Source organism: Narcine bancroftii, chromosome 10, assembly GCF_036971445.1.
Source record: "Narcine bancroftii isolate sNarBan1 chromosome 10, sNarBan1.hap1, whole genome shotgun sequence".
Taxonomy (NCBI): Eukaryota; Metazoa; Chordata; class Chondrichthyes; order Torpediniformes; family Narcinidae; genus Narcine; species Narcine bancroftii.
This window is the reverse complement of record NC_091478.1, coordinates 11437844-11464915: the sequence shown is the minus strand read 5'-3', so window position 1 is coordinate 11464915 and position 27072 is coordinate 11437844. Positions and strand designations below refer to the sequence as shown.

At 41.1% G+C, this 27072-nt stretch overlaps 1 protein-coding gene across 13 annotated transcripts in view; it reads right to left on the bottom strand.

The window, feature by feature from the left end:
- The window catches only part of LOC138744163 (fibroblast growth factor receptor 2-like), a 166944-nt gene that overhangs the window by 78661 nt on the left and 61211 nt on the right, over positions 1–27072 (bottom strand). For 6 of the 13 annotated variants that reach the window (XM_069899836.1, XM_069899844.1, XM_069899845.1 and 3 more), the window contains exons 1-2: positions 24491–24726; positions 22227–22452 (exon numbers count right to left, since the gene is read on the bottom strand). The exons of 1 other annotated variant lie outside the window; for it this stretch is intronic. In XM_069899836.1, coding sequence (XP_069755937.1) covers positions 22227–22383 — 157 coding nt within the window. In that variant the 5' untranslated portion in view covers positions 22384–22452; positions 24491–24726. Of the gene's footprint in view, positions 1–22226; positions 22453–23845; positions 23946–24358; positions 24467–24490; positions 24727–27072 lie in introns of those variants that run through there. 6 more of the 13 variants (XM_069899838.1, XM_069899841.1, XM_069899839.1 and 3 more) reach the window with 4 other exon arrangements.

Sequence of the window (27072 nt, the reverse complement as noted above, 5' to 3'; positions counted from 1 at the left end):
CCCCTTTCCGCATAAATCTCAATTCCTCAATACATTTCCACCTCATGACCCAACCTTCATCAACTTCAGGGACTGAAAATTCCAGCAATTCACTATCCTCAGAATTTCTACACTATTCTTCAGCCTCATATTCAGTGGCTTTGTCCTCTTGTACCAGAAGTTTCCCTACAAGTAAGAATAATTCAAGATCTACCCTGACAAGCACCCCCTCCCCCACATAGGAATCATACTTAATTGAATAAGGTCATCCCTTATTCTTGTCAACTCCAAGGAATTCAGTGCCAAATTGTTTAGCCTCTCTTGATGGGACAACTCTCCAAACCCAGCCTAGTGGATCTTCTTTTAACTGCATCCATTGCCACTATATCCATTTTTTGGTAAGGGGGACCAATTTGGTGTGGCCTCCCCAACACCCTGAAACCCTCCCTGTTCTCAAACTCAGATCCCTTTGCAGAAAAGACCAACATGGGTTTTTTTTTTGCCTTAACTACTTGGTGGACTGGCTATCATTTCATTCACCAGAACATCTAGATTCCTCTCAACTTACTCATTTGCAGTCTCTCATCGTTTAGATAACTTTACTCTTTTCCAACATTAAATTCCACTTTGTCAGGTTTTCAACCAATTTTTTTTTAAACCACTGTAGATACATAATGTACTCATAACAACAGCAACACCCACCATCATTTTTCATTCGCTCCTGCAGGTCATTGTCCTAAATTGTAAACAGCTGAGGGCTAAGAACCAATCCTTGAGATTGTTACTGAAAAGAATGCATTTATTCCAACTCTTAGTTTCCTACGTTGCAGCCAGTTTTCAGTCCGTGCTGACTCACTTCCTCCCATTCCTTGGGTTCTTAACTTGTGCATCACCCTCTTCTGTGGCATCTTGTCAAATACTTTTTGTAAATCCAAATTTAGAGGTTCCACTCTATCAACCCTTCCTGACACGTCCAAGTTTAGAACTGCACATAAATGACATTTTAAATCGACTGTATAGATTTATATTGTTCCTAATTATTATCTTGATATCTAAATAATCTCAGCATTGCCCAGTGGTAAGGAGACAGAAGATGGTTGCAATGACCTTCTTGCTGTACATCTCCTTTGGTCTGTTGGTCTGTGCTCCTCCCCTCTTCCTTTCCTTTATCCCAGCCTCTTAATTCAGGCACCTGCCAGCTTTTCACTCACACCTCGAAGAAGGATTTGTCAGTTGCAAATCTTCACCTTCTATGGATGCTACGAGCTCCCCCGGCACTTCTGCAACACTCACAGCGTTTTTCATGCAATACACCTCTACACCTCCTGGCTTTGATAACTGGACCAAATTATGGAATTGATATTGTGAGCTCACCAGGGCTCAAGTGCAATCTCGAAGTAAGGAAGTGGGTTAAAAATCAACAATTGCCTTGCCCAGAGGATCCTTCCCTATGAAGTATACTGTTAATTTCTTCATTGTGAATGCCTCTTGCAAATGAACTTTGGTTTACTTTGAAACGATGAAAAACTGAAATGATTCATCTAATTAAAATGCATCCAGCTGCAAGATCTGACAGGTGGCAAGAATTATTTGGTATTACTGTGCCCTATAACATAGCAAAAAAATGGACAAGTGCCAAAACAAAACAACTCTAAGGACAACATAACCTTTTTTGATCCTGGTCCTCTTGCAGCCCCTCAGTGTTTCAGTTTTTATTTGTCCATAATGCCAAGTATAATTCTTCAAACCCTCTGCATCACTAACGCCAGTTCTAACCAGAATCCCACCCTGCCCCCACCACCTTCAACCTCTGAACCGAAGAATGGAGAGACAACCAATATAAAGATGAAATAATAGTCACCTGGAATGTTTACATGATGGATACAGAATGACTGCTGACTGGTCTAATTGTGGTAGTGGTACTAATGTGCAAAGGACCCAACCCCAACCCACCAATTTTTCCTTGCAACCGCTGCAACCGTGTCTGCCTGTCCCGCATCGGACTTGTCAGCCACAAACGAGCCTGCAGCTGACGTGGACGTTACCCCTTCATAAATCTTCGTCCGCGAAGCCAAGCCAAGAAAGACTAATGTGCAAGTACTCTCTGACCAGACAAGTATTATTGTCGTCTCCTGACTGTTCCCCAGCCTTAGTCCAAATGAAAATGCTGGAGAAACTCAGCATGTCAGTGTCCTTTATGTAGCAAAGGTAAAAATACATCACCGACATTTAATGGGGGGTTGGGGGGGCGGGAGGCAGGAGGTGAATGGTGGAGAAGGGAGGGAGAGGACAGTAGTGAACAGGGGGAGGAGGGATGGGAGAGAGAAATGGAAAGGGGAAGGTGAAATAAGGGAAGCAGGTTAGCAGAAAGCAGAGAAGTCGACATTAATGCCATCTGGTTGGAGAATGCCAGACGGAAAATCAGGTGTTGTTCCTCCAATCTGCAGGTGGTCTGACTCAGAATTGAAATGGTTGGCTACTGGAAGGTCTCTGCCACTGTAGCAGAGGTGTGAATTGAAGCGATCTCGCAGTCTGCAACCGGTCTCTCCGACGTAGAGAAGGACATAAAGGGAACAGCCTATGCCATAAATCAATCCTGTGGATACACAAATGTGGCTTCGCTTGAAAGGCCTATTTAGGGCCCTGGACCAAGGTGAGGGAAGAGGAATGGATGCGTGTTGCACCTCCTGCAGCCACAGGGGAAGGTGCCGGGTTGGGGAGGGAGGGTGAATAGGTGGGAAGGGATGAATGCACTTGGGAATCATGGAGGGAGGGTCCCTATGGAAAGTAGAGAGGGGAGGAGAAGGGAAAAATGTGTCTGGTGGTGGGATCCTGTCGTAAGTGCCAGAAATTCTGGAGGATCATGTATTGGATGTGGAGGCTGGTGGGTGAGGACAAGGGGGATTCTATGTTTGTTGCGTCTGGGGGTAGAGGGGTCCAAGGCAGATGAGCGGGAAATGAAGGAGATGCGGATGAGGGTGGTGGAGGGGAACAATTTCTGCAGATTTTCGCGATTTACTTAGCCCAAATGAGGTTCTGCACATCCTCTCAAAGGACATTGTACTTGAAGCAAATCTCCTGATCTGCTGTGTGCACTTCAGGTTGAGAGGTTGGGTTGTTTGGTGGAGGCTCTGCCATGCAAGGAAAGGGGATGGAAAAGAAAAGTTGCAGTATGGATCAGAATTAATCTGACTTGAGGTGATGCCCCATTTTGGATATAAAAAGCAAAAAAATTAAAGTCAAAAGTCACATTTGTCACTAGACTCGCTGATTATTTTAACTATGCCAAAAGTTAAAGCATGTGATACAGCAAGTCAATGGAGCAGAAGATAAATGATCCTTCTCGGTGCCCTAATAAGGAGCGAATGCATCAGGTGCATTGCAGATTGATACAGAATAAAACACAAATAGTAAAAGTAAAAAAAAGTGATTAATTAAGAATTCCCAGTAAAGCATTATTTGTTGAGTTCCCAGAATATTGGGCATATGGTAACACAATTATATGGTAGCAAGTCTGGAGGTAGCCCCGAAGCAGTGTATTGACCATTTTCCTTCATGGATGCTGCCTAACTTGCGGAGTTTTTTTCTTTTTACACTGGCAATTGAGCTGCTTGACTTATTTATTTGAATAATTCCCACTTGCACCTGCTGCTTTTTGTTTGAAACATGTTAACCAACGTTTTATTGCTGAAGCTCGTGAATCCTGTAGATAATTTTAAGGCAAGGCATTAATAACATTGGTACCTCTTCCAAAATCCACAGTTCCATGCACATCAAAACATCTCTTTAAAACACAAGAAAAACAAATCAACCCAAAATCCTTGTGGCTCGGGATCAGAAGGAAGGATTGTGTGCCAGAGAAGGAGGCAAGAAATTGGCTGCATCTCAGCTCTATTGAAATTTTGTTACTTTCAATTCAAGGTGTGAAGTCCCCTCCCCTTGTCTCACTCACAAACTTATTTGTGGTGCTGCAGTGGGGAAGAGCTTTTTTTTTTAAAAAAAATGAATTACTCTGCGAACACGATTGAAAGATTCTCCAGCTACTCGTACCCTTTCACCTGTGCCCTGTTCTCTCTGAGACATTGTTGAGAATGACCAATCTTCCCTTGGCATTTTGGCTGCAAAACTAAAAATATTCTTGACCATTCTAGCTCCTCTGCTTTGAATGGGAACATTATCTTGAACTACAGCAGCCATTACAAAAGATACTTTTGCTCTGCCTGTGGTACAGCCAAGCCTGCAAGTGACCAGGAAATGGGGGACAAGTTTTCAAAGCTCATCCAGGGAGGAGCACCATGGAGATGGATTCACGCAAGTTCCTGATTCGAATTGTAATGTGTCGACAAGGGGCAGTCAGAAGAAATAAGGTGCAGAGGACATAAAACACAAGAGCGGGATGAGGCCATAAAACACAAGAGCGGGATGAGGCCATATATCACAGTTCAGTCAATCTGTTTAATTTATATGACTTTATTCTCAGTTGTATTGGGGGAAGGGGGGGAGATAGAAAACAGACTCCATATGTCATATTGGTGTTGAAAGAGATTGTATTGTTGATTTGAATTTGTATGAGTCTTTGAAAATCAAAACTAAAATATTCAAAAGAGTATCAAAGAACCAGTATGCTGACAAGAGGAATTGCATGGGGGAACCTTCATATTTTAAAAAAAATCAGCTTAATTCAGTAAAATTCCTGTTATCTGGAGTACAAGTGCAGACTCGAGCAACCAGCAAAAAAATTGTGAGGGAAAAAAGGTTAAAAAAAAATACAAAAGATTAAAATTGGCGCTTCAAGCAGTTTGGCAATCTCAAGCAACCAGAAAATTAACTTATCCAGAATCTACTAATCCCCATAGGTGCTAGATACTGGGAGGGGGGGGTTTACTGTATACCATATTTTTTCCAGGCCATGCAGTACAAATTACACAGTGATCTTGAGAGGCCTTCATGTTTTTAGTTCAGTCCTTGAAATTGAACTCAATTATAAAAGTGCAGAAAAGACAGAAGTAATTTTCCAGCAAGAATGACATCCATTACAAGAAATCCATCTTAGACATCTCACTTTAATTAAGCTGTAATTACGGTAAGAACATTACTTCTGGTCTTTTAGGTTGCAACAGGGAACCGCTGCAATGAATCACCAAGTATTGCTTGCACCACGCTCCACAAGGACTGGGCAAGGCAATATGATACGACTTGTGTCTACATCCCATATGATAAAGTGACTGCAAAATTACTTTTAATTACACTCTGGGTGAAAAAGCCTTGAGCAAACAACATTTCATAAGGCGAGGTTCTTTAGAGACGTGAAAACAGTAATTATTCATTGAACACTCCCTTAGCAATAAGCTCCATCTCCCTGCTGTCAATACATTATTAAAAAAACGAGTAAGTTGTATTTTCAGAGTTCTTGTATAGAACTATTTCATACTTAGTTGAACTTTTCTTCACTATTGCTTTGGCTATTCTCATTCCATCCCAACCACAACTTAAACAAACAAACTATATGCTAGCAATTAGATATTTAGATTTGTTCAACATTGCTTTCACGTATTCTGCTCAGGATTAATTTTTAAATCAGAAAAACTATAACAAATTCTATTTTACAAACACAGTGACATTTCCAGAATTTTGTGCTATTACTTTACATCCAAGGAAATACAAAGAATTTTCACCTCAGAGAGAGAGAGACAGAGAGAGAGAGAGAGACAGAGAGAGAGAGAGACAGAGAGAGAGAGAGACAGAGAGAGAGAGACAGAGAGAGAGAGACAGAGAGAGAGAGAGAGAGAGAGAGAGACAGAGAGAGAGAGACAGAGAGAGAGAGACAGAGAGAGAGAGACAGAGAGAGAGAGACAGAGAGAGAGAGACAGAGAGAGAGAGACTGAAGTGACAGAGAGAGTGACAGAGAGAGTGACAGAGAGAGTGACAGAGAGAGTGACAGAGAGAGTGACAGAGAGAGTGACAGAGAGAGTGACAGAGAGAGTGACAGAGAGAGTGACAGAGAGAGTGACAGAGAGAGTGACAGAGAGAGTGACAGAGAGAGTGACAGAGAGAGAGCAGCACGACTAGGTTGGGCAGGGGGGAGAGATGGCAGCACGACTCGGACGGGAGAGGGGTGAGAGAGACAGCAGCGCCACTTGGGTGGGGGGGGGGGGAGGAGAGACGGCAGTGCGACTCGGGCAGGCGGGGGGAGGAGACAGAGACGGCAGTGCGACTCGGGCGGGTGGGGGAAGGAGAGAGAGACGGCAGCACGACTCGGGCGGGTGGGGGGTAGAGAGATGGCAGTACGACGGGTGGGTGAGGGGGAGAGAGACGCCAGCACGACTGGAAGTGGGTGGATATGGCAGCACAATTCGGGTGGGCTTAAATCTGGGCCAACTGGCTTTTGTTCTGAAATCCGGAAAAATCTGAAATTTGGAACACACTGTCCTCCAAGGGTTCCGGATAAAGGATCGTGTACCTGTATCATGATGAAGTGTAGCACTGCCTACATAATGAAGTTTGGCAGCGAATCAACTGGCTTGGAGACAACTCCGATTGCCTTGCACAAGTTATTTTCAATTGAAGCAATATTTTCAAATAGTATTAATTTGTCTGTTATTTTTATTATTTATGAAATCATAAAATTAAGCAGTTACTTTCCTGACAATTTTCCCCTCATTATGCCCAACCCTAATCCATTCCTTTAAAGACCATGGCATAAAAAGAAATTGAATTCAACTGAGTCCAAATTAAGAAATCTTGGTCCATAAACACACAAACCAACTGGCCCATCCACCCATTAAAGACACAAAAGGTGGCAGGGTGCGGGATGAGGAGGGATGGCAAAGTGGAATTGTACATTTTTGTATGATGTGAATCATCACCACATTCTGCATGTAAATAGAATTCCCCATTTGCCTGACATTGATAAACCAGAGGATTATTTGGCCTCTGAGTCTGTTTCTGAACAACCTTTCTCCACCTATAAATTCCATCGATTCCAGTAAGCTTCATAATAGTTTTAACTTTAACTCAGTGTACATGTTTTCCTTATGGCTCGATCATCTTGTGATATATTTCAATATTAAAAATGCAAATAATTAGGTGTACATTTAAGCTCAGAAAAACATTCAGACTCTTCAGTGAACAATCCCATTATTAAATTTAACCCAATTACATGTGCTATGAGCTCATCTTGATTTTGAGTGGAGCTTCTTACATTTCTTGCAGTACCAATTTAGATTAGGGAGATTTGTCAAATGTTCTTACTGCAATATTTCTGCATATTTTATTAAAATGCTACTTTTTTACCCAAACATGATTCAATCTCGCGATTTGACCTTGCATTCTTTGTTGGCATGTCTATCTTTTAGTTTGAACATTATGTCAATCTGCTATATTAAAAATTCTGCATATTTTTCTAACACAGTGAAGTGTCACATTAAAAAGGTGAAATGTCAGACATTAAAACTTATTCAATGAAGAGGCAGAAGATTTGACAATAAATCCAAGATGGAATGAAAAGCAATTCAATATAATGTTACAACTCAGCAAGTAAAATATTTTGTAACAAAAGCCAATTTGCCAATTTCAGTACAACTCCAATTATCTGAATTTGAATTATCCAAAATATTTTTGAACCCAGGAATGACGTCTGTTCGCCTCCAAAAAATTTCAGATAAATGAAGTTATTCGAAACAATCTGAAATCTTCACCGGTTGAAAAAGAATTCACCCGACATGAAATTAGAACGACGATTGTTCTTGCTTCAGGCAACTCCCTCTCTCTCTCTCTCTCTATTTCTTCTTTACCTACCCCATTGGTTTTTCTCTTCAACTCTCCCTCTCAAACTGGGCGCCACCGTCTCGCAGCCGCAAGAGGTCGGAAGAATCCCTTGACCTATCTTATCAAGGAGAGTGGCTTCCCAGGCAGGAGCGGGGATATTGGCGGGGAGGTGTCGGTGGTTGACGGCAGCAGTTGGGAGGGGGAGTGTGCACAGGCGAAGACTGGGTCTGTGCGGGCTCCAACATCGAGATCCAGGATGCAAAGCCAGAACAGTCCCTGCCGGAATGAGCCCACAGGGAGACAGGAGGCTGCCGACTCACCAGTGAGCGTTCCACCAGCCCATGCTATCAGGGGAAGTGCAAATTACCAAAATATAATGCAGGCATGTCTGATTTTTAAATATTACACCATTAAGTAACAAAGAACATCTTGCAAGTATAATCCACTCTGTCCTTTATCTGAAAGTTTGGGAGAAGGACTAAGGGGTCTCTGATTTTGCTAATTTTTACATCTCACTAAAGGAAAGAGGATAACAGGCTCTTAAAAGATTTCCTCTTTGGCTATAATTCTATCATCATGGATTTGGCACAAGCAGACACATTTACTGTAGACAGGAAGAAGCAAATATTCCAACTCCAAAAAACTATAACCACAGAGACAGGACACAAGTGCCAAATACTACACTGCATGTCCACTGTGTACAAGTAGTATTTATAGGTTTGTATTCATAATGCAATCATGTGATTTTTAACTTTCAGACACTTCCATCTGTTTAGACCATCCTACTGATGGTCTAAAACTGAATAATTAAGGTGGGTTTTTTTGGGTAATTCCAAGTGCTTTACAATTAGATAATTGTAAACAAAATGAAGATATCCTCTCATGGGGAATGGAACCAGGAGCAACCAGGTTGAGAGGCAGTTTGCATTTCAGTAGAGAAGTGTTGGAAAGCTCCAGCATGCGTGTCAGCCTGCTCTGAACTCCTCTTTCACCAGTGAACCCAGGGGAGCGCCATGATGTATTGTAACTGAGAGGCCAGATGCACTTTACATCTGACTCCTCAGCTTTCTGCCAGCCATTATTGCTACAGTGAGCTTGAGTGGAATTGCCACATGGTCATTAGAAAGCAATTGTTTTAAAAACTTGTTTGAATTAACTTTTTAAAAAAAAAATCAACTTGCATGAAATATATGTGGTTTTATTTAGTTTTCCATTAACATCACAACCCAATGCCATCAGAGTTGAATCATGTTTATTTAACTTAGCAGCGAAGAACATAGAAGTAATAAACTTTATTCAACTCCATTAAGGGTCACTAAACGTCTCTAATTCACTACCTTGAGGAAGAGACTTGACCCAGATCAACATTGACCATCTCCAGGACTTGCCCACAATACCCTCCTCCGGCAGCTTGATGCTGCACCTGTACAGAAAGGAGTTCTTTTCTTTCCAACAACTCAATGCCTTGGAGTGAATGCAGGGAAGGGAAAGGGAGATCAAGGCAATTCCTTGACATAATCCATTGATTTTCCATCATACACTGAAACACAGCATAGTTCACACATAACCAAAAATATTACTCTTTATAACAGATTCATATATACCAAACCTAGTGCTACAAATACCCTGACAGAATTTTACCATATCCAGTATTCACCAGTCTCCTGTGGTGCACCCAGTGGCATTCTAACACGAGCAAGATAGCTGAGGGTTTAGGAATCCCTCCAGACATTTTAGTGAAAAATTTAGGCTAACCATTTGGTACAAAATGAGGAACAGTTGTGCTATTGAATGTGCTATGATGAAGGATGATGGCCTATTTGCTCTAAGGTGGATGCAAAGGATCATAATCCATAATGTATTTTTTACACTGTAATGTCGGGGGGAAAAAAATTAACGTAATTACTGCCCGTGTGGTTGATCACACTTGGGCACCTTTTTAGACTGCAAGTACCTGAGTGGTTGGATGTGCAGTAGAGTGAATGACCCCACAATGAATTTTTCTGGTACGACTTGTACTGCAGGCTTCCTCCAAAAAATTGCAAGGGTCCTGCAGGGTAAATCGCGGGGCAGGAATTAACTCCAAGTTCCCGCACGTTCCTTTTTAGACAGCCCGGGTAGCAGCAAAATTCCTTGACTATGCCGTTACACGCCTGCAGTCTAAAAATTCCTTATGGTCTCAAAGCAAAGTTACTCCTATGGCTTTTGGTGAATATTAAATCCTCAATTAAATAGAACTAAAACAGGTTATCTAGCACTTATCACAGTAGTTTTTGAATTTGCCAAATGCAATTTGACGCCAAGTGCAAATTGACACTTGTGTTTCCAAATTAACAATTGACTCCCCTTTCAAAATACTTAGCAAGCTGCAAGATCCTGCATTAATGCAAGATGGAGGAATGCAAGACAGTTAGAATGAGAATGCCCCATGATCTTGCTTTGTCCTTTGAGAAAATCATGATAATCTTCACTACATTTTTCTACTCCATCCCCAAAACACTCAAATGTCCTGCATTCCAACCATTTATTGAGATCCCTCTTGAGTATTTATAATAGCAAAGGAATATGAAAATCTGCAGACACTGTGATTGTAGTAAAAACACACCGAAATGCTGGACGAGCTCAGCTGGTCTTTTCAGCGTCCATAGGAGACAAAGATGATGTAAAAGCCGGCTGAGTTCCTCCAGCATTTTGGTGTGTTTTTACCCCATTTAGTTATTTCCAAGGATTCATAGGAATGAAGAAATTCCTCCTGAAATCAGAGCTAACGACAAATTCTATCCTGAGACTACATGCCTCCTTCCAATCAACAGAATCCATGCCCAGCATCCTAAAGCGACTGATAACAGCAAAGAACTCCACCGATTATAGACCCAATCTGGTGAGTTCAAGCTTCCCTTCCTTTTCTTGCTAAAGCATTGATTGTGGCTTTTGTCCATCGGGGGGGGGGGGGGGTGGGGGGGGTTGGGGGGGGAAGGATGTGGGACTGCTACACTTGGGCACAATTAGAAAAATACTTATTATTCTGTTCACAACTAGTGGAGAATGAAAAAGCAAATCTCCCTGACATGGAGCACACCAAGACCATCTGAGATTTCTCATCCACGTCACTAAACTTCGGATGGATGAAATTGCAAATTTGTTTGAACACTTTATTTGTTAGTATACATGAGGATTGCAAAACAAGGAGAGAAATATCGTTGCCTTACTGAAGCAACTACATCAAAGATCATTTAAATTTCAAAATAGAAAATCACATTTTTCTGCATCGTGAATTTGTTTTGTTTCTCATGGATAGAAAGGAGGCTCAACTTTAGAATTTGGGCAGATGAACACAGCTCATTGTACTCACCTACAACACCAATTTTAGAACACTTCTGTTCAGAATGATCATTATACAATTACATCTTCTTGGGCAACTCCACATAGGCGAATTATCTTCACACCTCATGTGTAGCTTCAGAGACAACTGACCCACAAGCAGGACTGGTGGTGCTCAATGACTTAAGTGAGATGGAAAACACAAAAAGTCTGCAGACACTATAGCTGAAGTGCAAACAACGCTGGAGAAACTCAGCAGGTCAAACCGTATATTTTATTCAACTAAGATACATAACCAACGTTTCGGGCTTGAGCCCTTCATCAACAATGTCGGTACGCACCCGAACAAAGTAGAAGGTTTTTTTTTTAAATTAAACTTTAAATTATAAATACGTTTTAACTTAAATGAGATCTTACTTGGATCAGCTGGAACATCATTGTTTAGCTGACAGAGAATGGCAACAAACGTTTGGGGTCAGTTAAATTAGAGCCTGTTTATTCATAATTTTAATTTTTCAGACTCATATAGAACATTATTATATACATAGTATTTTAAAATTATTGTGTTTCATGATTGCCCAAATCTCACCCCCTCCCCACTGCTAACATTAAAAAAAAACAAATGTCCAGAAAAGAAGGGGTGTTTGAGCATTATTAATTACTCCATATTTTGATCTTCAGGAATTCAATGCTATTTACCCAACTATATTATTTAAACCTTTTCGGGGAAGTTAATTATATCCTTAAGCCAGTATGATTCAAATAAGGTTGCCATATTTTAACAAACACGTCATACTGATATTTTTTTTTCTGGGGGGCACAATTTTGTATTTCCATATTCCAGCGAGTAAGTGGGGGGGGGGGGGGGGAGTCGGACTTCCATGCAACAGCGATACATCTCCTGGCAATCCTCACGATATTTGGATATTTTTGTGCAAATAATCAAACCGTCAAGGATAATAACAAGCACGACCGTCATCCTGTGACAAATTCAGTTAAAAAGCACCAACCACACCTTCTTCAACATTGCTGAATCCTTCAATTGCATTAACTCAGGTTTTTAAAAAATGTTTCCATTAGAAACCAGAACCCGAGTTCATGCAAAGGATTCAGCAATGTTGAAGAAGGCCATGCACTGTGGTTGGTGATGTCCTCTACTTTTTTAACTGAATTTGTCACGGGATGACAGTCACGTCCATTATAATTCTTGATGGCTGGAATGCATACTGCACTCCGTGGGTTTTATAGGCCACAGCAAACTAGAAGGGTGGTCAGATGAGGTGGATCCTTGCGATGACTGTGGCTGCCAACAGGGAGTCTCTCTCAATCAGACTTCTGCTTTCTTAAAGATGATAAAATTGTGTCGGGGATCCTATCTATGGAGTCCAGAATCTCCTTCATTTACTAAATATTTTTAAACTGCTAGAATGATTTCCATTTTTATGAAATGGGTGTATTTTCCATCACTTATTTTTCCTGACAAAGTTGCAAAATGTATATTAAAACAGGACAAAGAATATTTCTATTTATAACTAACAAAATTAAAGTTCCAACATTGTGCATTTGAACAGAGGTACAAATGAAACAAAAATTGCACAAATAATCATTAGTTTGCTTACCGATTTTCATCAATTTAATGAAGATGTACACAATTCAAAATGGGTACACTAATTTTTAATCTGCAAATGCTATTTGTAAAATTGTCAGGGAGAAGATAGAAACAAGGAAATGAGAAAAACAAGCCTGGCATTGACATGCTAGACAATGGCTTTAACATGAACTCAAGGAAGCCTGGAGCACCTGCCTTCTGTGATAGACATCAGACGAAGTCAGCTTTTTTTTTTAAAGTCAAAACTTTAACTTGGCTCAGTTTTATACAGGGCTAAAGTTTAATTCATTAAAATCTGATGGATACTTTAAACAGGCTTCACCAGACTATGTTGCAAGCGTTGCAAATCCAAAAGTTTTGACACATTATCTATAACTGTAATACATTTTTGCTTAATGTTCATGCAATTGAACTGACAATTCCATATTGTTGATGCAATGAATGTTGACAAAATTTCATGGAACTGATGTTAAATGGTTACTGAGATTGATGGTGCAAGGGAGAGGCATTAGCACAGTCGATTGCATTTCTACACAGCCCTTGTACTGCCTGGCTCAGGAACTTCTCCAAACCAATTCATTCCATGAAGACACCAGCATTCATTTAAACAGAAACAACAAGAAGCAGGAACAACTCGCTATGAAAGTCTTTGTAATGGTTCAGTTCCCTTGAAGAAGCCTAATCAGTGATGTTCACTGGTGGGTCATTTTTTTTAAAAAAAACCAGAATGAACATTCATTCTTTGCTTCAGCTGTCTTTGCCACTGAACAATGAAGGATGATATTCCATTGGTTTAACTTCACGACAACATAAGACAAATTGACAAATGACTTCACCACAAATAAATAAAACTACATCTCAGATAACTACCAAAAATGCCTTTAATGTGACGGTAGCAGATGAGATCAGGTGATTGATTAAAATCCACAATTAGGGATTGCCAAAGTTCTGTAAGAACTTAATTTGATGAAGGCCTGAAGCCCGAAACATCGGTTCTGTATCTTTACCGTTGCTACATAAAGGACACTGTTTGACCTGTTGAGCTTCTCCAGCATTTTGTGTTTTTACTTCAACCACGGTGTCTACAGAATTCTGTGATTTACTTACAACCAGCTGGAACCAGACCTCTGACCAACTTTCTTAGAATTACTGAGTGATGACCCCAGATTTAGGTTACTGAGTGACTATCCAGAGCTGGACCAAAAACGACAGATGGAGCCAGACTTTTGACTGACCATCTGAAACCAGATACAGTCACTCTAGGGGGATTTCAAAGCCCCAAATATTAACTGGGATTTGTTTAATTTGACATCATGGTCGGTCCAGATATGATGAGACAAAGGGCCTGATTCTGAGCTGTATTTGCTCATTTTTGATGTTCTGTATGAAGAAATTTCTTCTCCTCTCAGGTCCAAATAGCTGAAGCTTTAATCCCAGGACTCTGACCACCATATTAAATTCTCCAGCCAGGAACAAAAAAAGATTCTCATCAACTATCTTATAGTGCCTCTAAGAATTTCATCTGCTTTATTGGGTACACAACAAAAATATGATAATTAGCCTTTCCGATTTACTGCTGTTATGATCTAGTGTGTATTCTCCGGTTGTCTGCAATTCAAATTTAAGGTTGTGGTTGTGCAATTGGCAATTTATGGTGAATATTTAATAAAACAACTACATACATAGGTCAGGGGCACTAGCGGTGATTATGAAATCTGTTCTGCAAATGAAGAGGATAAATGTAAAAAGACCAAAAACTTCATTTACATCTTCCCTATTTAATTCACAGCAACACTGTGGCATCAAAATAAAACTGACTGCACACAGAGCAGAAAAAGAGATCATTAATTGTACAGCTTCAGTCTGAGGTAATAAATATGAAGCATATAACAGAACAAACCTTATCCTATAAACTGGTCATTTCAGAAGTGTTTCTTGCATAATATCTTTGAATTGTTAAAACATCCTTCGCCTTTTGAAAATGCATATTCTTTTGTGCTCTTTTATATCCTAAGCAATCAAATACTACTAAACCGGTAATGTACCTCGATAAGGATCTATCAATCACACCTTTAGATCGCACAGCTCGGTTGGAAAATTCTACTTTGTAAATGTAGGGAAAAATAAATTGTTCCACGGTTCTAGACACAATGCCCACCAAACCTATAATTTAACAGTTAAGTTCCAAATAAAACAAAAATCTGATCTTAAGGGCATTATAAATTAACATGTCTCAGTGGTGTGTGGAGAAAGCAAAACATTAGGTTGTAATGAACAACATGGTCACATTTCCCTCTGAATCCAGGAAAATACTCATTCATACATTAACAGTGCATTCGTTATGTTCTACGCTTTTCAGTAACCAAGATTCAATCGCCTCCTTCGAGTATGTTTGATCAATTCACATAAGCAAGATTGTAAATCCACTGATAACATGCTTTCTCAAAAAATGCACATGATTATTATGGAGCATCAACAACTTTGTGAATATCAAAATGGGCTCCAGGGAAAAGCTTGGGAACCATAGCCCAGTGAGCCTGACATCTGGGGCTGGTAAGTTACAGGAGAGCATTCCGAGGAGAAGATGTAAATGCACTTGGATGGACAAAGGCTGATTTGGGATAGGCATCATGAGTGTAGTGGGAGATTGTCTCTCACATACCTAATAAGAGTCTTTTGAAGGTGTGGTTATGAAGGCAGCGCTGTGGATGAATGGATTACAGCAAGACAAGGTTCTGGAACTGGAAGGATCCATGGTGAGACAGCGGAATGGATGGAAAACAGACTTTATGGAAGAAAGCAGATTGTGTTGATGGCTGGTTGTTTGTGCCAGGTTAGAGGCCTGAGACTAGAGATGAGCCACAGGATGCAGTGCTGGGCTCATTACTGGTTGTCATCGATATCAACGATTTATATGAAAACATATAATTAGCAAGTTTATGGATGACACTAAAGTGCCTGGTATTGTATAGAGTGAAGAAGGTTGCCAAAGATTGCAGAAGGATCTTGTTCGTGCAGGTGAGCAGAAGAATGGTTGATAGAATTTAATGCAGAGAAATGTGAGGAGTTGCATTTTATTCGGTCTAAAATGGGTAGGACCTACACAGTGAAAGGTTGGGATCTGGGGAGTGTTGTAGAGCAGTGGAATCTAGTACAGATACATATTACCTTGAAGGTGGCATCACAGGTAGACTAGGTGGTCAAAAGGCTTTCAGCATGTTTATATTCACTATTCAGAGTACGGGGTACAGAATTTGAGAGGTCGCAGCTGTACAAGATGTTAGTAAAGTTCCATTTGGTGCGATGGGTTCATTTTGCTCACTGTGCTTCAAGAGGTCACCAAGCCGGAAAGGGTGCAGGAAAAAAAAATCAACAAGAATGTTGTCAGGGGCCTGAGCTATAGAGAGAGGTTGAGCAGGCAAGATTTTTATTCCTTGAAGTGCAGAAGAATGAAGTGCGATCTCAGAGGTGTACAAAATAACGAGAGGAATTGATTGGGTGAACATTTTCCCCCCCCCCCAGAGAAGGCAAAATTGGTGGGGGCGGGGGAAGAGAGATTTAACAGGAACTTGAGGGGTAGTCTTTTCGTTTGACACAGAGGGTGGTTTAAACAGGTACTATTGCTACATTTAATAAAAAGTTGGATGAATTAGTTCAGGGGGATATGAGGCACGTGCAGGGAGATGGGAAATGGGCAAGTGGAGCCGAAGGGCCTCTTTCCATGTTGTACGACTTGAAAATATTCATTGGTGAACTTTGTGTCACAATATATTTTTCCCCATTGTTAATCACCAATTTCTACACCCACAATTTTAAATGCATTTTTTTCTCCTTAACTGGACAATTAAGAGTCATTTTTCATTCTAGTTGGTCTCCTCACAACTGCTCCAATGCCCCCAAAGTGGCTGTCATTGGAACACACTTATTCTCATTAATGTTCTGAAGGGCTGTAAGGATTTACACTTTATAGGGACTATACGGCCAACTCTTTCCTCTTTTCTCATGATGTTCCATCAACGTACATGAACTCTGATCATGAAAAACAACTCGGGTCGTCTGGAAATTTGTACAATTTAGTTGTGAAACTGGAATCCACACTGTTGCACCAAGTGGTTTAATGTGAACTTTTACAGTTGCTTTTTATCCAATCCCATTCTTTTTAAGGAAGGAATTGATAGGCAAACAGTAGAAAGACTAGTATTTCAAGGCTACGCTATCATGTTCAAATTTGGTAAACAAAAAAAAACACTTGCCTGTTTTATTTTTATGCAGCACTGATTTGACCCTATCAACTTCACAGCTGTCAAAATGAAGTCAAAAGAGGCTTTAACCATGGTTTATGTTTTAAACCATCTATTGTGCATTTTAATAACTCTATTCAGTATCCACTGATTTCATAAATTATTTCTCTTTTTCATTTCCACTTTTTTGTACCAACTTACTTTTAAGAGCAAAAAAAATGCTGCATATTTAACATTCGAGGAGGTAAAAAACCATTTAGTTATCAAGTAAATAGTATATTCTTGTACACTGATTATCTCAACTAACGCTGTCACAGATACTGTCCAGAATATATGCCAGTTGCATCAACCTTTTTAAAATTAAATATTTAAATTTTTGACATAAACTTCCTCAAAATCCTGAGGAATCAGTATAGTCACCCACATATGTATTTTCAATCAAATATTTCATAATGTCCTTTTTAAAATAAGCATTTAATATATAATATTTCTCTGTTGACTTTCTCCTCCCTAAACAGTCCTAACTTTTGAACCATAATGATTTTACAGCTCGATGCTTAATTTTCTTTTGGAATTTCTGCTTTGTACCAAAGGAAGCATCTATCCATTTTACTTTTGGTTCAAAGAAAGCATTATAATAAAACAGCCAAAAACTAAATGAAAGTGGATTATTCTTTCCCAATTTCACAGACCAAACTTTTTTTTTTTTAAACGTTGCTCAAGCTCCATCTTGGGAAAACTTGCAGGTGTAAGTAAGTGCAAGCCAGATGCCCACTGCAATTCCCTCAAACAGAAGCATGACCCAAAGGACCAGGGGCGTCAAAAACTCTTCTACGATCAATTTGACTCTGGTATTTTCTTTCTACAAAGATGTGGTTCTCTGCTCCAGGCTCGGTTTATGGAAATTAAAGGGAAGGCTAACGCCTTCAACACATATTTGATGACCTCTCAAGAGCTTATCGTGCACAGGCATCCCTTGCTTTATGTCTCATCAGGCAAGTAAAACTACACCATGCAACACTCAGTCAACATCAGAGCAAATCCAAAGCTTTGTTTATACTCTGACTCAATTATTGGAGAAATATCAAAGATCAACTTTTGAACAAGTTGGGCAGAAATACATGCTTTCAAGTTCAAATTTATCACATACAAGCCCAAGATTCTTTTTCGTGTGGGTGACACAGAATTACTACTCATCGGTAATACAAAAAACTACTCACAACAGATATGTATACAAAAGAGAGAAATGTAAACAAATTGGTTGTGCAAATAAATATTCAGTAATAATTAATTTGCAAAGAAGTCCATACACTAATCTCTGATTGAGTTTGTTGAGGAGTCTGATGGTGAAGGGGTAGCAACTGTCCCTGAACCTGGTGCTATGAGTCTTTTGGCGCCTATACCTCTTCTTTGATGGCAGTAGTGAGAACAGATGAAGTCCTGAGTGGATCCTTGATTGCTGCTGCTGTCCGACAGCATCGTTCCACGTAGATTTTCTCCCTCCTTGACTGATTGCCCCTTTTTGTATAGCTTTAAACATGCAATATAAAAATTAGATTTTTTAGGGACGCATATTTGTATCAAGGTCCAATTGGAAAGAGATGCCTGGAAATTAATTCCTAATCAGGAATTAAAGAGTAGAGAAATAAAATCAAAAAGTACAGTTGCTGAAAACCAAAAACAGTAAATACTGGAAACACTCAGCATGTCAGGCAGCGTCCGTGGGAAGAGAAACAGAGTTAACGTTTCAGGTTGAAGACCCTTCCAAACTCTAAAAGTGAGAGGAGGTGCAATCGTAATGAAAAAGGGTACAGGAATAATAAATATAAGTCATTGCTCCAGTCCTTCTCAGGCTCGCTGCTGCAACTCTTTTGTTCAATGCATTGACATCCATATTGGTGCTGTTTTCTACATTCAAATCAAACTCAAAAATATCAGTAATGTTGCTGCCAATTTTCACCCATCTATCTTACTCCTTTCCATCTCTCCATCTCAGTAGATTGGCTAGCAACAAAGATCCATTGCATGTCCACAGCCTCCCACAGTTAATTCAAGCCATTCCACCAGGCCTCCCAAGAGGATTCAATTCCATTCTCCCAGTTCCTCGAGCACCTTCAAGGATACTCCAATGAAAAAATTCCCATTAATAGTGCCTTTTTTTTTACCTTAACCATGGCTTTCCCGTTAGTTGATGGAGCATTCATCCACATCTCATCCATTACCCGACACTTCTGCTCTTAGTTCCTCTCTTCCCAGCCAGAGAATGGCGTTACCCAACCCTTCCTTCATCCTCTGCCCCACTTGCCTCCACATTCAATGATCTATCTTTTTTGCCAACTTCAGCAAGATCGCAGCACCAGAGATTTGCCCCTCCCCTTTGCGCATTCCAAAAGGGATTGCTCTCTTTGCAACTTCCAAGCCTGTTCTATCATCTCCACCAACAACTGCCCATCTCTCACGCAGCCACCAGACCTGCACTTTTACCTTGCCCCTTCCCAACCACCATCCAAGGATCCTTCCAGGTGGAGCACCAATTCATGTGCACTTCTAAACTAAATGTACTGCATTTAGTTCTTGGGAAAGAGTCTACTCCTCAGAGGAACCAAACTGAGATGGTGCAACTGCTCCGCAGAGTCCTTTGGTCTAGTCCACAGAGTGACCCTGAACTTCTAGTTGCTCATTATTTTGCTTCTCCATCCAACTACCTCTAAATAATTCTGTCTACACTATTCAATATGTTTGAAGAGTAATCCCCTCGTCTTCCATCTGGACATGTTGCAGCCTAGGGGTCATATAATATGAAATTTAATTACTCCACATTACTCTGTATCCGACCTGGCTCTTTCCATGGAAAATTTGTTGAGGATTCCAAACATGTTCCTTAAGGATTTGGTTCTCCATAACAGGTCTGTACCACAACTTTTCTATGCCCTCATCTATTAACAGCTAGCTTTGTAAACAAGCTATAAGCACAGCAACCCCATCAAAGATATTCCTCGTTACTCTTCCCGACATCTTCACTGCAATTTACTAACTCGTTTCCTCACTTTTCAGTCTGATGGAGGATCTTCAATGCAGCCGTTTCTCTTTTCACAGAAGCTGCCTAACTTAGTGAGCACAGATTTCTATTTTCCTTTATGGTTTAAATGAGAAGCTGTGATATAACTTCATTTCAGAAGTTCAGATCCATTGGCTTTACTGAAAAGATTCTGAACTCCACTGTACTTTTGGAAATAAATGGTACCAAGAAGTGGTAATTTTGCCTCTCACACAGGAAAAAGTATGGCAGGGTTGTATGTGATGTCATGTATGTACTCTGAAAATAAACCTAAATCTGGAAATAGCTATGACATAAATGGGAAATATTATAAGCAGACCTCCCAGCCTTTGGCCCTCCCAGCCAGAATACTTATCAGAAGGGAAGATTACAGAGGCATTTTGACAAAAATTAAATGTAGGATCTACACCTGCATCTGCACAGGCACTTGGATGAACAATTCTCCAATAAAAATCAGTTTTTAAAATCTTTCTGTTACGAGCTTTACGAGATCAGTACAAAACTTTGAAGCCACTCTCAACCCTGACTGTGCCCTACCCCCCCATCAATCCTCCCTTGTCTGGATCTACCCAATACTTTCTCGCTCCTGCCTCACCATGCCCCTCACCGCCTTACACTGACCATCACCCCTTTAACCTCCCAGGGTCTCGCCAAAACATCAGCCTTCCCTTTATCTTCATTCTTGCTCGGGACACAATAATTTGCTACACTATGCAGTCACAAGACAAGGACTTGAACTCTAAATTCCCCACAAGGTGAACTTGTGATTTCATATGTTTCGTTTTGGGCAGCCGCCAAGTGGAGGCCAGTCATTTCCCCAAAGGAAAATGGAGGGAGAAATTTTAATTTACAAGACTGATAGTTTCATGACAACTACAGACCTCAATGTTTTCACTGCCTTTTAATGTGATTCAGGAACACTCCCCAAGACCAGTCCTCTCCTTGACCTCAATAGATGGTAGGGCCAAACTGGCATGAATTTGAGCTCCCAGTTTTTAATATTTCACAATTAACTACAATGGCATAACCAACTTGTGGAATGAAAAGCAAATATTTTAGCAAGTGAAAGTTTCCCTTACATAATGTCGAAAGATATACAATGTTTACAAAACTCCAATTATCCTATCAATCACAAAATGAACATTTGATTCGAGACTATTTTTCGTGTTTCTTCCCTACTATTCTTCTTTATATAATCGAACGATCACAACAGCTTCCTTGACCTGTCATTCCCCGCACCAAGATGTCATTGAAACATGTCTAAAAAAAAATGCTCCTGTTACGAGCAGGAAAAAAAAAACAAAATTTATTAACTAGTGATGAGAACCTAACTTCTGTGAATATTCTCAGATTGCCTCCCAGCAAAAATACTGACTGCAATTTCCCCTCAACTGTCAACATACCCATGGACATAAGCCTTCATTCAATTAATCCATCAATCAGTTCAGGGAATCTCATTTCATCAAAAAAAGCATCTTCGGTAAGAAATCAGAACGAGATGCTGCTTTGATATTGTCAATTGTAACCAGTCGCAAAATCCACCAAGGTCATTAATTGTCAGACTAGCCACAGAATACCTGACATTCCTCACTGTTTCCATGAGATTTTGCCGTAATTTAAGGTACCTTATCACCTTAAACGGTAAACTTTAACACCCATACATTGAAAAAAGCTGATGTGGACAACCAAACATTGACTTCACATTAATGCAATCAGTCTCAGCATCGAAGATCAGATCTGTTTTGAGGAAGCATATCCAAATTAACTGCATCGGATGCTTATTTAGTGAAACTAGGACAAGGACTCAGGGTCACCAGCAAAATAACGAGCAGGTTAAGTAGATAATAGCACATCAGAAAACTGCTGAAAATAAATTACAAACTCACTCCCTGGTGAAGGTATTGAAGGAAAAAAAAATGCATTCACCTTTTCTCATCTATGAGAAAAAAAATGAAGGCTTGCAAAAACATAGGCAAAACTTGAAAATGGAACAAAACTTTATAAAATAAAACTATTGGGAAGTATATATTTTTAATCAGCCACAAAAGCCAAACTTCAATTGGTCAAAATCTTTGCAAATAAATGAAATTTGGTGGCTTACAGACTTATTTTTTTACCTGGCAGATTAAAATAAAGCTTAGAAAAGATTAGAATCATTTGACTATTCAAATGAATATTAATTTACACATTTATTTTCCATTGATAATATTCATAGCAGATTTAGCTTTGAAATCAAAGAAATGTAACTCACCTTCTGCTTCTGATGCATCATCAGATTTAAACTGTGGCCGTGCTAGAATTATTGCTGCCATGTTTAACATGGCCCAGTAGACTAAGTAACAACTAGGCATTCTGTTAGTGAAGATTGATAAAGTGGTGCAGGAGCTCCATCTTGACACTAATCCCATCTGAATTCTTGTATAAAGGCATTAAAAACAAATGTCCTCTTCTGAATTGTCCACTCCTCACTTGAACGGCTGCAGAAATAAGAACGAGCCTGTCAGCTGAATGTTTGTGCAAGGGCTTCAATTCATGGAGCAATAGTTCTCGCTCCAAATAGTAAAATAGTTATTTTTACACCCAGCTCTTTAAGTGAAAGTTGCAAAAGAAACTTAGTATCTTTAAAAAACATGTTTTTTTTTTAAAAAAGGGACTGTTCTACAAAACCTTCAGTTCTTAATACCTCAAGAGAATTACACTTGGATTGATTATGGATTCAGTGAAATCTCAAAAGATTTCAAATTCCAGTGAGCCTTTCTGAACTTTCTTTATTCAGTTTATCCTTTTCTGCTCTTCCTGCCATGAAGATTTAAGAATCCTAATGGAAAATAAGATTAGAACTGCTCCACTAAACATACAAAGTGTTTTGCCAAGATTATCCGAAAGTAAAATGACTGCATGCAACCTTTCAGTCTTTTTTTAAAAAAAACAGTTGGCATTACAAATGAGGTTGCAAACAATGAGCGGGGCTGTCCTGCACAGCACGGGAGCAGCAAACAAAGTTGCACAGCTCGAGTCAAACACATTTTGACCCAAAGTCAACACACTCCTCAAAATATAAAGCCAAACGTAAATATGAAGCCAAACGTAAAAACCAACTGAAGGAAATCAAACCTGTTGAGGAATAAATTATCGGCCTCCAATCTCTACAGTTAAAGACGTGTTCTAAACCCAATTTAGAAGCTTCTCTGACCAAATATCAATTGCTTCATTACAAAATATGAATGAAACAATTCCAATATTCACTGTATCGATTTACAATGAAATAATTAAATTAGTTCATCCTGCACTTCTCGCCTCACTAGAGTCCCTTCGTTGATCAAATTAAGTTGCACTATTTCACTTCAAGGGTCTCCAAACACATCTTGCTTACGCGATGAACATAGAACTGGAATAGAACAGGTCATCTGCAATTCAAACATCAATACACCTGTACTAGAGAAGCAGAACACTCTTGCTACTCCAGATTGTTAATCAATGACATTTTAAACAGGAGAAAACTTTTCAAGCAATCTTAATAGCAGAAGTTACCGGGTATGTGCTTCTGCTAATAAAGTTTAAAAATCTGCCATATACGGTTATGAAATAATGTTTTCACATCGTCTCCTACCTACTCTTCTTCATTTTCCCTTTGATGCTTATTTAGTTAGAAAAAACTTTCACTGGTTGGTTACAAATAATCAAATCTAGTCAAGGTCTGAAGTGAGGAACTCTCCCCCATGCACTGGCGTCCAGCTATATATAAAAATGACATCTTAATGCTTTGGAAGTTGGCTTTTTCACGTTACATGGAATTCATTTCATCCTGATCAAACTTAACATTCCAGCCCAACTGCAGTTTTCAGTTTTGAACTAACATTTTTCTCTTACCCACTTCCACACAGTGATTGCCCTTCAAGCAAATTGCAGCTTAACATCACAATTGAGTAAATCTTTCTAAACTGACGAGTTAAACTAGCAACTAAACATTGTGGCAAGGCTTTAAGGAGCACGTTGAGGGAGTGGGGTAAAATCTCTCAGAGGTGTCGGGGTTGTTTGCTCTCTGCCTGTAATACAGCGACCCCCCTTTTTATTGGAAAGGGAGCTCTGTCTCCCTCCACAGTCGGCAGTGGGGAGGAGCTGTCCGGTTAACGTGATTGATGGCCTGAATCTGAATGCCACCCGTTCTCCCAGCAAAGTTCACCTGGCCAAACAACACGGGAAAGAAAGGCGTGGGGCGAATTCCTGCAGATTGCTGGGCAAAGGAGGAGGGAGGGGGTTGCATTCCTTCCAGCCCGGTCCGAAAACAAAAGCGAAGGCGGGGAGCTTTTAGCCGGTGACTTCGCGGGGTTCTCGCCCCCTGCACGAACGGAGACCGCAACTTCGGGCTCCCGGCAGATTTACCTGCAGTTAGGACATGTCCCACGGACGGGAAGGTGGGCGCCGTCCGGACACAGTCGCCCCTGGAGGACTCGGATCCGACTGCCAGGGGGTCTCCGGGGAGGAAGGGAGTGGGGGGGGGGGGGGGCAACTCACCCCGCTTGGCTCAGTGTAAACATGCCCCGGACACACACATCCCGCACGCTGTCTCCGCAGAACGAACGGGGGGCTCCATCTCTTTACCCAAGTACAAACTTTTCGCTCATAGTTGCAAACTAAACTTGATCACAAGATATTTCCCGGCTCTTGGAAGCAGCGAGTCCCCGAATTCCAACGGGTTCTGCAGCCCCGCTTGGTTCACCCTCGAAAGCCTCGCAACGTCTGCAAATCTTTTCTCCCCCGCCCCCCTCTTTGGTCACACCCCCCCCCGCCCCCCTCTTTGGTCACACCCCCCCCGCCCCCCTCTTTGGTCACTCCCCCCGCCCCCCTCTTTGGTCACTCCCCCCGCCCCCCTCTTTGGTCACACCCCCCCGCCCCCCTCTTTGGTCACACCCCCCCGCCCCCCTCTTTGGTCACACCCCCCCCGCCCCCCTCTTTGGTCACTCCCCCCGCCCCCCTCTTTGGTCACTCCCCCCCACCCCCTGCTTGTAATCTGAACCCGTCCCTGCATCATTACACAAGTGCAGCGAAGCGCCTGTGCCAATCCAATCAGTGATGTTTCACTCTGCGGGCCGGCCGGCCGTGCCTGCGGCTCCTCGACCTCGCAGCGTGGGGAACAGTCGGCTGGCGGGCCCCGCAGCCCAGCTCCGTCCCACCCAGGAGCTCAGAGACCAGTGGATGCTGCATTCGTGTCGCAGCAGGAGGCCACAAGACAATGGGGGCATTCGCTGACATCTACCTGTTGGTGCAGAATGCACCCTGGTGCATTCTCCTTGCACCCTGACATTAGCAGACCGCATTCGGTGCTGGTGGGGGGGTTGTCCACTGACAATTCAGGGAGTTTGCTCCTTTGGTTTGAAGGACAACTATCAATCAACACAGCTGCTCATTGAGGCAAGTTGAAGTGAGGCTTGAAATTTCTTCAAAGAAACAGGGTGGAAAGTAAAACAAAAGGGGTGTCTGCAATTTTAAAACCCCAATGCAAACAGTTCTTCCACAATGAGGAGCTGACTCCACTTCTGAATGGAACTATAAGCTCTTCACTGATTTTGATTGGCTGCTTTGAAACTCTTTCAATGTCCTATTGAAGGTGAGTGGTGCAGCTAATAAGCCCATTATTGAGCCCTTTCCCCCCCACTCCCCACTAGACTATGAATGGACAGAGAGGCACCGCACAGCAGATTAGAACGGAGTGCAGTAAAGCCATCAGAGGCTCAAGGGGACAGTTCAAAGAGAACAACGGACAAGTCTTATCCATAGAACAGGGACAGACAAGGACTACATTCAGCCTCTCTTCATCTCCCTGTGGGAGATCCATTTTATTTTGTCTTTTGCTGACAAAATAGCTCAAGTTGCCTAAACTCCCGAAAGACCATTGAGGCTTCACTTAAAAAAAGGCTATTATAAATTTCATACTGAAAAGTCAAGAGCCAGTAAGGGGAGGTGGAAGGTTGAACAATTGATTTTCTTTGCTCTCCCTGGTTAGTTTGTTTACATTCATCATCTGTTTACCATTCTTCCTTATTTACTTGTTCAAGCTGTGTACAGTTTATTTTTTTACACTACCAATTAGCGGTAATTCTGCCGCGCCTGCAGGAAAAGGAATCTCAGGGGTGTATGTGAACGTCCTCTATGTAGTCCAACAATAAATCTGAACAATACACTGCAGAGATATTCTGGAAGTGCATTTTTACCACTTAAGAGAGATGCTAATGCATTTGTCATCCAATTGGGAATGCAAAAAAATATTGCTCTATCCTGAATATTTTACTTTCCAGCTTTTTTAATGGAATATTATGATTCAAGTCATGATGTTCATACGGAAGAGGGACCAGAAGCGATAGAATTTTCTCTTCCCTTCTGCAGAATGTGAAGAATCATTTGAGAGCTTTCTGAGAAAGGCAGCGTCCTTCTTCCAGAAAATATTTGGCCAATGTGCCACTCCTTAATATGACAGAAAGAACAAGCTGGCTACTCAGCCACTAGCTGCACACCAAGTGCTGGAGGAACTTAGCGTTTTCCTCGATGAAGGCTTTTCAGCCCAAAACATCAATTTTGGGTGGCACGCTTAGCGTAGGGGTTGGTGCAGTGCTGTTGTGGAGCCAGCGCTCGGGACTGGGGTTTGAATCCTTTGCTGTCTGTTTGTACGTTCTCCCCGTGTCTGCGTGGGTTTTCCCCGGAATCTCCGGTTTCCTTCCACCCTTCAAAAACTTACTGGCGGGTTGTAGGTCCATTGGTGGCATGGGATCAAGAGCCGAATTGGCCTGTTGCCGTGCTGCATGTCTAAATAAATATCTATAGCTTTCCACAGAGGTTGCCTGGCCTGCTGAGTTACTCCAGCTGTGTGTTACCCCAGTTTTCCGGCCTCTGCAGATTTCTTATTTATTCAGCCATTTGAAGCATCACAGTTCACGTCTGATTCTTTGGGGTCCAGCGCACATGCTCCAGCTCACAGGAACGTGGAAATTGACCGACTTGTCACTGTAACTCCCATAGCGGAGAAATCCAAAGCAAATTGGTACACAGCCTTCATCATCATCTAGCTGAGGTTAATTATCTCAACACAAGTCAGGAATTGA